The following is an 11,545-nucleotide window of genomic DNA, read 5'->3' on the forward strand; positions in this document are numbered from 1 at the left end:
TGGTTTGACCTCCTTCGCTCCGCCGGTCTCGTTAGGTCCTCCCCTCGTACCACCTCCCTCGCACGATTTCTCCGTAAAAAAATATTAGCCACGACCGCCGCCCCTTTGTTCTCCCAACCCCTCGCTCCCGATTCCCTCACGGCCTCACCCTCATGATCCACCCACGATCTCCCCTCTCCGCTCCCAACTCACCCGATCGCAGGGAGTCTAACAAGCAGTTTCGTCTTCCACGGTTCCATCCCATCAGCCACCGCCGATCCACTTACCCCGTCCCATCTTCTTGCGGATCTCCTCATGGCCGCCGCATCTCACCACCGCCACCATCTCCCGTACAAATCTTCGGCTCCATCCCCCGTGTCTCCGCCTGCGTCGACTTCTCCTCCTTTGCGACATGAACGGCGATCGACTGGTTGACCGTTTCATTCTCGCCGTCGGTGGCCGCCGCCCTGCAGCTGCTGTTCCGGGCGTGGAGCTCCCTCTCCGTGTCGCTGCTTAGAGGAGCGGTGATGCTATGCATGGCCATGTTGATTATGGTGCTCGCCCAGATGGCCTTCCTCGGGACGGTTAGCGCCGCGGCGAAGATGAGACAAGCCGCTGGCGGCGGCGGCGGACGGCTATTCTGCCTTGAGACAAAGAGGCTGGCGGCTCCGCGACCTGCTTCCCCATGGTAATGAGAGGTATGTACACACGCATAGCTTGCTTAGTTAACACAGGTTGTTTAGCGTAAAGACGATTGATCGAACGACCTCAAGTGTTGAGAGAGTCACGGAGATCGAGCTAGCTAAACTTTGAAGAGGAAGTAGTAGTTAAGAATTTAGGATGGATTAATCTCATGTCGAAGAAAATAGGTGTATCAACTATCGATTGGGGGCAGCTTACATGCTCACGTCGTCGGCCCACCGATTAATTGTGCAGGTCCTTTGACGACTCCGCCGACCCATCGCCAAGGTAGGTGCCATTTCAAGTCTTCAAGTTTATAAACGGTGCATCTGCATGCATGCAGGAGCTGGTGAAGGAGTGTGAACAATGGGCCAGGAGCGGCGTCGACGTGTGGTACGAGCCCCGCCAGGACAAGGTGTGGTATGCCTACGCCCACCGCTGCAAGTTCGTTGCCATCTTCGACGTATCCTGCGCCGGAGTTCCTCGCCAACTCCGCGCCGCTCCTCCTCCGCAACCCAGGCCTCACGCTCATGCAGGCGTACTTGGAGTTCAGTACGTTCAGCTCCTGTCCAATTGCATATGCATCCCTCGGAAGGGTGGTTGCCAATTGTAAAAGCTGCTGCTATAACTGTATGTAGTGAACGAGTGCCTGCTGATGAGGACGCAAGGGATGTCCATGGACTACCATTTCAAGGTGGAGAAGCAAGCATGGTCCTCACTCTGCTACTTCGAATACAACTGGAGTCTCACATGTGCTTGTTGACCCTAATTTTAGGTCTTGGTATTTAGTTTTGCTTGGTTTGTTTGGAACTATAGGTGTTTGTCACAGACATGAGCCGGACTAAAGACAACATGCAGTTAACCGTGAGTCAGACTAAAGAGTGAAGACAACATGCAGTTAACTTAAGTAAGCGGAGACAAACATAAAACAGTAAGGTACTTTGTTCCCAATATATCTCAGATGTTGAAAGAATATTAAAAGAGGTAAGACTTGTACCTGTACTAAACAGTTTGAATTGGCTCTTGGGAATCTTTGAAAGTGAAAACCATGATGTTGATATATCTGTGATTGATAGTTCATGTGGTGCTGCACAATGGTAGTCAGACTTCAATAAAAAGGACAAAAATTGAAAAATATAAGAATAGTTCATCATCTTTTGACTAATTTTGAATCTAGGCCAACAGTTCAACATCTTCTTTCACAAGTTTTCAAAGAAACAATTCGAAATCTGCAGATGATCACTACAGCGTCAAATCCAGATGCCCTTTGACATCTTATGGGTGAAACTGGATTGTAAAAAGTAAATCTTATTAGCGATGTCCCAACCCTCAAATTGATATTTTTTATACTGATGTGCAGACTTCCAAATTGGGAAATTTTCGATCGTGATATGATTTGGAGAGTTGATGCATGATTTCAGATGGCTACCAAATTGGAAAAATTTTCAACCTTCACCAGTATAGAGGTATTTCACACGTGCAGGTTTAATTCCTGATTGCAGTGCATGTCAGATTCAGTTTGTGCATGAAAAGTCTGTATATGCGTATACCAATAATGATAACTTTGTTTTCAAATTCAAATGCACCTATTGTCCGCATGACAAGTGCGTGAATAAATTAGTATCATGTTGCCCACATCAGGCTTATAAATTTTTTCTGAATAATGTGTAGAAAATATTGATGTGTACTTCCCGCGGTGAGTGAGCCAGAGCGCATGAGACGTATTCTCATAGCCTACCGCCACCAGTCAAGTACCAAGGTGGTTCTCGATCGATATTGAGCATGATGAGTACTTCCTCTCTCGTCGTGTCGCTGATACAGGCCCCATCTGCATGTGATCTACTTTTTTTTGATAGATTGGAGAAGGAGATGCTTTAATAGGAATAAAGGAATCAGAAGAGCATGACAGAGAAAGACATCGAACGGGCATAGTAGAAGAACCTTTCATGCAAATGTCATTATGTACATTTTCGCTGTTATATGTTGAGAACCCGAAGAATACACACACATTTATGTATTTCCTATGATTGGAGTCCGTTCTCGTAATTTTCTGTTAACCAGGCATGTCGGTTGTCCACCTTAATGTTTCTGTCAGTCTGAACTCATCACATGTTCTTGATTCAGTCATGCTTTCACCTTTGATCTACAACTGTGTGAAATCAAAACATATGTCTGACGCTCAATGTAATGTTGAAACTTGGAGGTTATCAAATCATATGCTGTTGGGGCTGTAAGAGCTTAAACTAACTATTGCATACATTTTGGCTCTAGATTTACCTTTTGTATTTGTCCATGATGAAGAAAAGGCGTACATAGAGCTGGATTTGTTAAGCTTCTCTATTCACAAGGAGGTCAAATGATCCCTCCTGAGAAAGAGTCAGTTAACATTCCTCTTTTGCAAGTCAAATGTATTTTGGTTTGGAAGTAGTATATGTTGTTTAAGAGGGTCTATTTTCCAGAAAAAAATGTTATTCTCTTGTTTCTATACACAAAATTTTGCCACTTCATGTCGTTCATGTTTCCTTTTAGTTAGTTGTGACCAATATTGCTTAAGTTCCCTTTCAACAAACTAATTGCCAAAAAAGCGATGAGAAGAATTTTTTGATTCATTTAAAATATATAATATATAATACAAGATTTTGAAAAGAGGGCTCACACTGTGGCAAAAAAGGTGAAGGGAAAGAAATGGCAATGAGAAAAATATCGCTTTATCTTCTTGCTAGGAGTGGGTGGTTAAAGAGACACGACAATTGCCTATGAAGGAAGAAGCAGGAGGGAAGTAGCGTAAAAATTCAAATCACATATTGTCATGTTTGACGCACCATTTTTAATTAAAACAATTATTTAATAACTATGCATTTGTTGCTCCGTGGCAACGCACGTGCATGCATTCAGCTAGTAGTGGTAGTAGATAGATAGTAGATATACCTCATGCATGCGATTAATACAATGCGGCTTCGCATAATCTGAACCTACGGTGAGAGCTCGTGTGTTTCTCTGGCAATCCAAGATCGACTCGTATACGGTACACCTACGCGCTACGCTCGAGTCGATCATATAAGTCAGCAGGGGCCGAGCGCCCAAGTTCGTTCGCACCATCGGTTGCATTGCCACCCATCACCGTATAGCCCATCGATCCATCAGTGCGTGTTACGAGTTCATCAGGACGCGGCGCATCATCCGTCCGACGATGGCGTGGGAGAGCGCGGTGCAGACACTCGACGAAGGCGGCAAGGCGTTCACGAAGGGGGCAGAGATTCTGCGGCAGTTCGCCTCCGTCACGGAGGCGGAAGTTGCGGCGGGGAAGCCGGTGCCCATGACGGAATTCGACTCCGTGGCCGCGCTCGCCGAGGAGACCGCCCTCCGGCTGCTCGATAGGGCAGCCAAGGAGGCGGAGGCCGGCGAGCAGACCGCCGCGGCGTTCGCGCGTAGGCCGGGGGCCAAGAAACTGGCGGAAGCGCGCCGCAGGCACGCCGCGTCCGTCGCCGGGCTGAGGACGCAGGCCGCGGAGTTCGCCGCTTTCAGGCGCCGGATGGCCTCGCTGCCGGTGGTGGAGGAGCTCGATAGCTCGGAGTTGGGGCCGCGTGGAGGCTCGACGGCGGGAGTCGAAGGAACCGGTCGCGGGGAAGCCAGAACAAGGAAGCCCAACGCAAGATACCTTGGGGACGAGTGGAGCTCCTGAGCCCGCCGGCCGGCCACCCAACTGATTTCATCCGATCTACCGGAATAAGAGATCATGCCGTTTTGTTAGTTTTCTGTTCAAAGTTCAAACTAGATTATCGGTCGTTTGTTACTTCTGTGTTCAAAGTTCAAACTAGATCTTCGGTCGGTTTCAGATGATGCATTTATATAGCTTGGGAACAGCGATAAGTTTGTTGCACGTGTACAACGTATGAGCAGTGAAATTCTGATGCTGCATTTTTTTTCTTTTAAAACGAAGCAAAAGATTTACCATTTTCATTGATTAAGAGAGAACTTTAAGAGGTTAAGGCCATGGCCGAATTACAACAATCACTCACGCGGCATTATGTTACTCAAGTGCCTCGCGCCCGCCATGATCCAAAGCAACGTCTCCTCTTCAGTCCTAGCGATATGACTCCAACTGGGCCGGCGGTATTACGAAAGATCCGCGCATTCCTCCCATTCCACAACTTCCAAGAGATAAGAAGCATCAAGGAAGCAAGTCGTCTTCGTGATTGGGTCTTCTTGGTAGCATTATGGCTCCACCACTTTTTAACGAAAGTCGTGTCACTCCAATCAGAAGGATGCACATCATGGAGATCCAGTCAATCTTTGATCATGCGCCAAACTCTTATAGTGTATCTGCATTGGAATAGAAGGTGGACCGCCGACTCTTGAACCTGCTTGCATAGGGGACAAAGGTTACAGTTTGGCCACCCACGACGTTAAAGCATATCCGTTGTTCAAATCCTATTGTTGATTGCCAACCAAGCGAAGGACTTGCATTTAGGAGACGCCCAAATTTCCAAACGGTCGGTATCATGTCCGTGTTAGTATGACCAAAGAACTGCGCCTTGTAGGCTGACATCGCCGAGTAGTGTCCATCAGTGGTGAACTTCCAAGTGATAGTGTCGGGCGTGTCGATGTCGAGGTGGATATGGGAGACCTTCTCCCAAAGGGTGACAAACTCAGAGAGGTGTTCGGCGGTGATGCCGCGAAGAATGTCCACCTGGTAAGTCTAGAAGTTGTCATGCAGAGCCATTCGAACCGAGCAATTCTTCTCCGACAATTCATATATTTTAGGGGCCATGTCTTTGGGCCTAATCCCATCGAGCCAAGGAGACTTCCAAAACTTGGCACACAAGCCATTGCCAACTTGGACCTTGGTAGCTGCGACAAAAATAACTCGTCTCCCTGCACGTACGACATTGAGCAGAACGCGAGACAAAGCCGGTGACAGCAGGGCCGAAACCCAACATGTGGAGCGAAGCGGGAAACCAAGGTGTAGAAGTAGGTCGAGGAGGAAGTCAAAGGCTTTTTTATGTCAAGTTCGAAGAGCAACGCCGGTTTTTCTATGATGGAAGCGTCTCGCGAGATTGCGCACATACATGAAGTTGTCATGGATGCATCTTCTTTTAATAAATGCGCTTTGGGCATGTGAGACCAGCTCATTCATGCGCGAGGCAAGCCGGTTGGACATCATCTTAGCAATTAGCTTATCGACGACATGGATAAGACTGAGAGGACGAAAATCACCGATGTCCTCGGCACCATCTTTCTTCGGAATGAGAGCAATGCCGACAGAGTTCAACCAACAAAAATGCGTAGCATGGAGATCAGAGAAATGGTTGATGGCAAGCATGATGTCCAGCTTGATAGTATCCCAACATGCCTCGAGAAAGGCACCCGTGAATCCATTGGGGCCAATGCCTTGTCGCTAGGCATGAAAAACACAGCTCTCTTAGCTTCCTCCTCTCTTAGCTTCCTCCTCGGTGAAGGCCTCTCCCAATACATGAAGGTCACAATTGGGCGTGGGAATGATCCCCCAATTGATGTCAATGTCACGTGAATGGCCTTTTTTGCGATGTTCTGAAAGTGGCGGTGGACAATGTTTTTCTTGCGCTCGTGCTCGGTGACCTAGCCATTGTTGTGCTTGAGGCGGTGAATGATTTTTTTTCTCCTTCTATGGTTCACACGTAGGTGAAAGTAACGAGTGTTGGCATCTCCTTTTTTGAGGTTAGCGATTCTGGAGTTTTGACGCTTCCTAGCCTTCTCCAACACGGCAAAGCTAATAATTTTTTTCTTAAGCCTTTTACGGTTATCACTTTCTTCTGGACTAAGAACTCTTTCCTCTTGCGCTAAATCAATGTGGAGGATGACTTTGAGAGCTATGTGGAGTTGCACCTTCAAGTAGGCAAAGAGGGTCTTTCCTCAAGCAGGCAATTTTTGGCTTGTCTTCTTGAGCTTGTGGGAGAGCCTTTAATAGGGCTTAACAGTTTTGATTCCTCACTTCAAGCATCACTGATCACCTGTTGAAAGCCCGACATTTGTCGAAATAGGCTTTCACCCCGCTATGTTAATATAACAACCACCCAATACAGCAAGAAGTCCAACGCTGGGGCAAACAGCACAATTACGCACAAAAGAAAAACAAAAGAAAAATAAGAGAAAGAGCCCCAACACAATCACGCACAAAAGAAAAACAAGAGAACAATAAGAGAAAGAAATGCCAGCAGCACCGGATCAGCGAAAGTTGTAGTACCCGCAACCGCTGCGCCCACCAGACATCCACCACGCTCCAATGCCATCGAGTCGCCACGTACCAAGCAACACCTACAAGAAGGACTGCGACGACGACGACGCTGCTGCCCGACGAATCCTATAATTTCTCCCAGTACACGGAGGAAAGCGGAGGAGAGGTACTCCCGACGCCATTCAAGAAGGATGGTGACGCCAGCAGGTGACCCATATCTGGGCCCAAAAGGCCATGCGCCCGATAGACACCGGGGCACTGCCCACTGAGGAGCACCGTCGCCGGAGACCACCGCTCGAGTTGAGGAACCACGAGGGAAGGAAGAAGGGGGCCGCCACCGCCGGCCTCGCCACGGGGGCAACGCCAGCCGGCGACAGCGGCAGGAGGAGGAGTGGAAGACAGGGGCTAGGCGGCGAGGGGAGGGAGGGCCGCCCCGATGGCCCCGAGCGCGGGGGGTACGGGGAGAGGAGTTCCTCTCAGCCTCGTCCTTTGGAAGCCCGGCATTTTCAAAGCGGAAGGACTTCGGTCTCTAGGGCCCATCACCTTTAGCAAGCAAAAGGGGACAATGGTCAGATAAAGATGATGAGAGGACATGAAGTTGAGAGGATAATGCTGCATCTTCATCTCGGAAGTTTAGAAATTGCACCTGAACTGAACTTAAACCGCAACAAATCATACCGTAAAAAGGCCACACAAACGCTAGCGATCCAAACTTATCACACACAACACGTATTCACATATTCTAAGCAACATCAACCAGCAGTAAGCATTATACAAAACCAAACCATCTAAAACATCAGACGCCACATTGGTAGACAAAGATCATCGGCACTCACATATATACACACACATTTCCAGATCCAGAGCGAAGGATCTCAGCTGTCCTGCAGCTGAGCAGAGCGGCTGGTCAGAGGGACGTAGCGAACAGAGGCATCGTTGCGGACGCTGGTGGATCCGTCGGCGCTCTTGTCAATCACCTGCAGGTCCTGAGAGTATGTGCCAACGGGTATGACCATCCGCCCGCCAGGCTTCAGCTGCTCCAGCAGTGGCCGAGGGATCTCAGGTGCCGCTGCGCCCACATGAATAGCATCGTATGGCGCCGCATCCGGCCAGCCAAGCCTTCCATCTGTTGTTTTGAGAATTGCAATAAGACAACTTAAGCTCCATATGCTTTGGACTTCCAAAGAAATATTTGCTTTATGATAGTATGCATATGAGCATATCCAAATATGACTATCGAGAAAAAAATATGACTAGACGGCTAGACCAACCAACTAAAGTTTGGAGGCTATGAAACGACCAGCGCAAATTAAATTTCATTGATGTATTGAATGGCTCAACAGACCATAGTACATCAACAAGCATACCTGAAACATGAAAAGAAAGTGAACCATCCTTCATTAGTGCTGCTGCAGCACTCCGTTCGACATTTTCAGTAGAAGCAACAACGAGTTCAGGAATGTGTTCAATCCCCACTGCGCGACCTTCTGGTCCGACCATCATTGCAAAGCAAGCAGTCAAGTAACCACTGCCTATGATAGGAATACACGAAGATGGCAGCAGTTAGGACAAAATCTCAGTTGGACAAAGTTGTATTTGAAGGTACTAACAGAGTGACAGTGTATCAGGCTGTGAGCAACAACAAACCTGATCCAACGTCCAGAGCATGCATGCCTGGCTGTAAATAATCCTTCAACAGTTCTAAGCAGGTTGCGTGCATGTGAGGAGCAGATATTGTTGCATTGTAACCAATAGGCATAGGACTGTCGGTGTAAGGGGTAAAGCCCTCCGGTACAAATAAGGCTCGGTCGATAGTTTCCATAACTTCTGCCACTTTATCGGTTCGAACAACACCATACTGTTTCAGGTATTCAACCAGAGCGTTGTTCTTCTCCAGTGATCCTTCAGCCCAAAATTGCTGCAAGTTAAACAACAGATGCTGAGATGTATCCCTCATAGGTAAACTCCGGTACTTGGAGTCACTGAGCAGCAACGAATATGTGCTTCACTAAAACATTCAGTGTGCCAGAAATATATGATGATCGCGGATTTCATTACATTGATATTGCATAACACCGTCGCATTTGCTAGGAGTAAATTGCCCTTTCCCCCCGCAAATTTTTTTTTTGCCCTTTACCAAAATAAAATGTTTGTTGGCACATAATTCCTAGTTTCTGCAACAGACAAGCTACCTGCATAACATGGTTAGGTTCATATTTAACCTATATTATCACACTCAAGGTGCCACGCTTGCAGAAGATAGCTAACACTAACGAATTTTCAGCACCAACCACTAAAAAAATCAGTACCATGGCTTCACTCATAGCTGGACCAAGTTCACCGCCATATTCCTGTGCTCTCCAGCCCTCAAAATCATAATCGCTCTCCTTTAGCACTCTACAAGACTAAAATCCACCGATCAGCTAGAGCCCTCCCGATTTCCAAATCTCTCTCGAGTCCAAACGTGCAACTCAGCTCTCTCCTGAATCGGCTTAAACTCGAGGGTGCCAGTTAATTAATCATCCAATTTGCCGCAGCAATCGTCAAACAGTCATATACGGTGGCAGTACAACAAACAAAAAGGGGGGAACGAGGGTAGGGCGTCGCGTGTGCTGCTACGTACCGCCATCCAGTGGTACGGGGAGCAGCGCCGAAGCTGCGGCGGCCTCGGGGGCGCGGGCGCGGCGAGGAGGTGGTGGAGGAACCGGCGGCGGGCGGCCGTGGAGGGCAACAGGAAGCGGGACGAGGACGGGGAGGCTGCGGCGGCAAGGGACATGGCGCTGGCGCGTAGTGGAACCCCGCTATAAGAAGCGGGAGGGCCGAACAGGTGTGGGGAGCTCGGCCCGCCGTGGCAGTGCGGAGGAGCCTCGTCTCGACAGGTGGTGGCGCCGCCGTTCTTTCTAGTCCAAGCGTGGCTGCGCCGTATGCATCCAGAGACCACCACTCTTTTTCTTTCACGGGCCAGTCACACGTCGCGCGTGCTCTGCTACCCCCAGCGCGGAGGATTTTAAAAGGCCAGTAAAATCCACGGGAAAATTGTACGAAATTGGCTGCAGACTTGGGGAACAAAACCCCAGTTTACAGACTTGTGAATCAGGGCGGCAGTGTTATTTAACTGAACTGGTTTGTTAGGGTGACACAAACAACATTCTCGTTACAAGATTAATTATGGATTGCTTCAGGCGCCTTGTCTATCCATCTGTGTCCGAGACAGGTACCAAGAAGGCTAGCTAGAAGTCCAGAAGAAGCTGTGGCAAGACTCGCTCCAGGTGGGTGGGCTCAATTGTGGTCGCCCCCTCTGCTTCAGCGATAACAGCACAGCGCTGGACAGCCTCTGCAAGATAGAATTCATAGGTTAACTGCATAAGTGGAACCAAATGTTACTTGTTATTAGCATGAGCTGGTGTGATATTTTTCGTCAATATACAGACCTGCGACAAACATCCGAAGAAGTTCGCAGCTCACTTGCAGTGCACTTGCATTAGCTGCGCAAATTAAACAAACTAAGCATCATGAACAAGGTGCAGGAAAGCTTTATGTTGGAAATCATTTTGATATCTTTGGTTTGAGTTATCCAAAGGAACCTAAGGGCAGAAATTCATTTGTTTTCGGCTATTTTTTCCATTTTCGATCAAGGGGTTGATAAACAATCGAACAGTGAACATGATAAATGTGTCAATATAAACATAGTATGGGTAAAAACTGGCACAGATAGCTGCAACATGCATGAAAACTGTGCACGCAACTACTACTAGCTTGAAAGACAGAGAAACCGGACTAGGAAGGACCGAAGGACTCCATCAGTTTAATTTGCAGGTGCACGCGGAATCGACAGTCCACAGTGCCACTGAACTTCCAAGAACAAAGCATTGTTTATCATCGTAGAAAACAACATTTATTTACCAGAGGTACTCCGGTTCCTCCTTGACGTCTCCGCAGCAGGCTGCAATTAAAAACTGAAACATTCTCATCTGATGGAATGCTTGAAACAGGACAGTTTTGGGTGGGTTGGGGTAAGAGGGACAGGCAAGATAAGCATCTGAGATTAGATTGGGCCACGGATTCACCTCGATGTCTACGGCCTCGTCGACGGGGCCGCCCCTATCGGTCCGCCGGCTCCACACAAGCTTGAATATCGCGCGGATCAGATCCTGCTCAGGCCCCGACGGCTCTTAAAATCCAATATCCGGAAGAACAAAAAGGCCAGAGAAAAGGGCACATCCGATGGAGTAATTGAAGAGAGGGCGAGCTCACCGGATTGAAGGTCTCGTCGCGTGCCTCGCGCGTCTCTTCATGGAAATCTTCCATGGCGACTTGCGGTTTCGCCGGAGCGGCAGATGCAGGAGGGTGGGCGGGATGAGGGGAATGGGTTAGGGCGAAGGCGCGGGAACGGGTTCATTTCTGGGCCTACATGGGCCATTTCTTGAGCGCTAAGGCTTGGGTTGAGTTAAAAGTTGTTTTTTTCTACGAAATCACTAATTAATGAGCATTGGAGGGTTTTTTTAGTACGCCAATGACGTACCATATTTTTATAAAAGGAAAGAGAGTTAATTACAAGAAGCTCGTCTCCGATGCGAACAATCCGAGACGGGGTACACACTCCAACACCTAACTCGGATGCACCCTAAGCTAACTCCTCACAAATCTTTGTAGGCCTCCTACACCAATCCC

The 11,545-nt window shown here is 48.3% G+C and overlaps 2 protein-coding genes across 4 annotated transcripts; both read right to left on the reverse strand.

Moving 5' to 3' along the window:
• Window positions 1-7,478: 7,478 nt before the first annotated feature.
• On the reverse strand, window positions 7,479-9,855 carry LOC543193 (protein-L-isoaspartate O-methyltransferase-like). Of its 3 annotated transcripts, none has more exons than XM_044477179.1 (5): window positions 9,580-9,665; window positions 9,184-9,271; window positions 8,522-8,792; window positions 8,242-8,406; window positions 7,527-8,000 (listed from the first exon to the last, which is right to left on the reverse strand). In XM_044477179.1, the coding sequence occupies exons 1-5, from the start codon at window positions 9,648-9,650 to the stop codon at window positions 7,750-7,752; spliced, it is 846 nt and encodes a 281-aa protein (XP_044333114.1). In that variant the 5' UTR covers window positions 9,651-9,665; the 3' UTR covers window positions 7,527-7,749. The 3 variants fall into 3 exon arrangements, with proteins under 3 accessions (NP_001414875.1, XP_044333114.1, XP_044333113.1); XM_044477178.1 differs by having other exon boundaries at window positions 9,498-9,630; NM_001427946.1 differs by lacking the exon at window positions 9,184-9,271 and having other exon boundaries at window positions 7,479-8,000; window positions 9,498-9,855.
• Window positions 9,856-9,898: 43 nt separating this feature from the next.
• Window positions 9,899-11,255, reverse strand: LOC123053664 (protein MHF2 homolog). The gene is made up of 5 exons (NM_001427945.1): window positions 11,129-11,255; window positions 10,942-11,025; window positions 10,778-10,817; window positions 10,306-10,359; window positions 9,899-10,208 (listed from the first exon to the last, which is right to left on the reverse strand). Exons 1-5 carry the CDS (start codon window positions 11,180-11,182, stop codon window positions 10,105-10,107), a joined length of 336 nt encoding a protein of 111 aa, NP_001414874.1. The 5' UTR covers window positions 11,183-11,255; the 3' UTR covers window positions 9,899-10,104.
• Window positions 11,256-11,545: the final 290 nt, after the last annotated feature.

This window comes from Triticum aestivum, chromosome 2D, assembly GCF_018294505.1.
Source record: "Triticum aestivum cultivar Chinese Spring chromosome 2D, IWGSC CS RefSeq v2.1, whole genome shotgun sequence".
NCBI lineage: Eukaryota > Viridiplantae > Streptophyta > Magnoliopsida > Poales > Poaceae > Triticum > Triticum aestivum.

Excerpts from the sequence above, each read along its gene's own strand:
- LOC123053664 (NM_001427945.1), bottom strand. The coding sequence starts at position 11,182 with ATGGAAGATTTCCATGAAGAGACGCGCGAGGCACGCGACGAGACCTTC. Across the intron at positions 10,818-10,941 it reads ACGAGGCCGTAGACATCGAG|CCTGCTGCGGAGACGTCAAG; the intron begins GTGAATCCGTGG and ends TTTTAATTGCAG. Across the intron at positions 10,360-10,777 it reads GAGGAACCGGAGTACCTCTG|CTAATGCAAGTGCACTGCAA; the intron begins GTAAATAAATGT and ends TAATTTGCGCAG.
- LOC543193 (XM_044477179.1), bottom strand. The coding sequence starts at position 9,650 with ATGTCCCTTGCCGCCGCAGCCTCCCCGTCCTCGTCCCGCTTCCTGTTG. Across the intron at positions 9,272-9,579 it reads TCCACGGCCGCCCGCCGCCG|AGTGCTAAAGGAGAGCGATT; the intron begins GTTCCTCCACCA and ends TTAGTCTTGTAG. Across the intron at positions 8,001-8,241 it reads ACTTTCTTTTCATGTTTCAG|ATGGAAGGCTTGGCTGGCCG; the intron begins GTATGCTTGTTG and ends TCAAAACAACAG.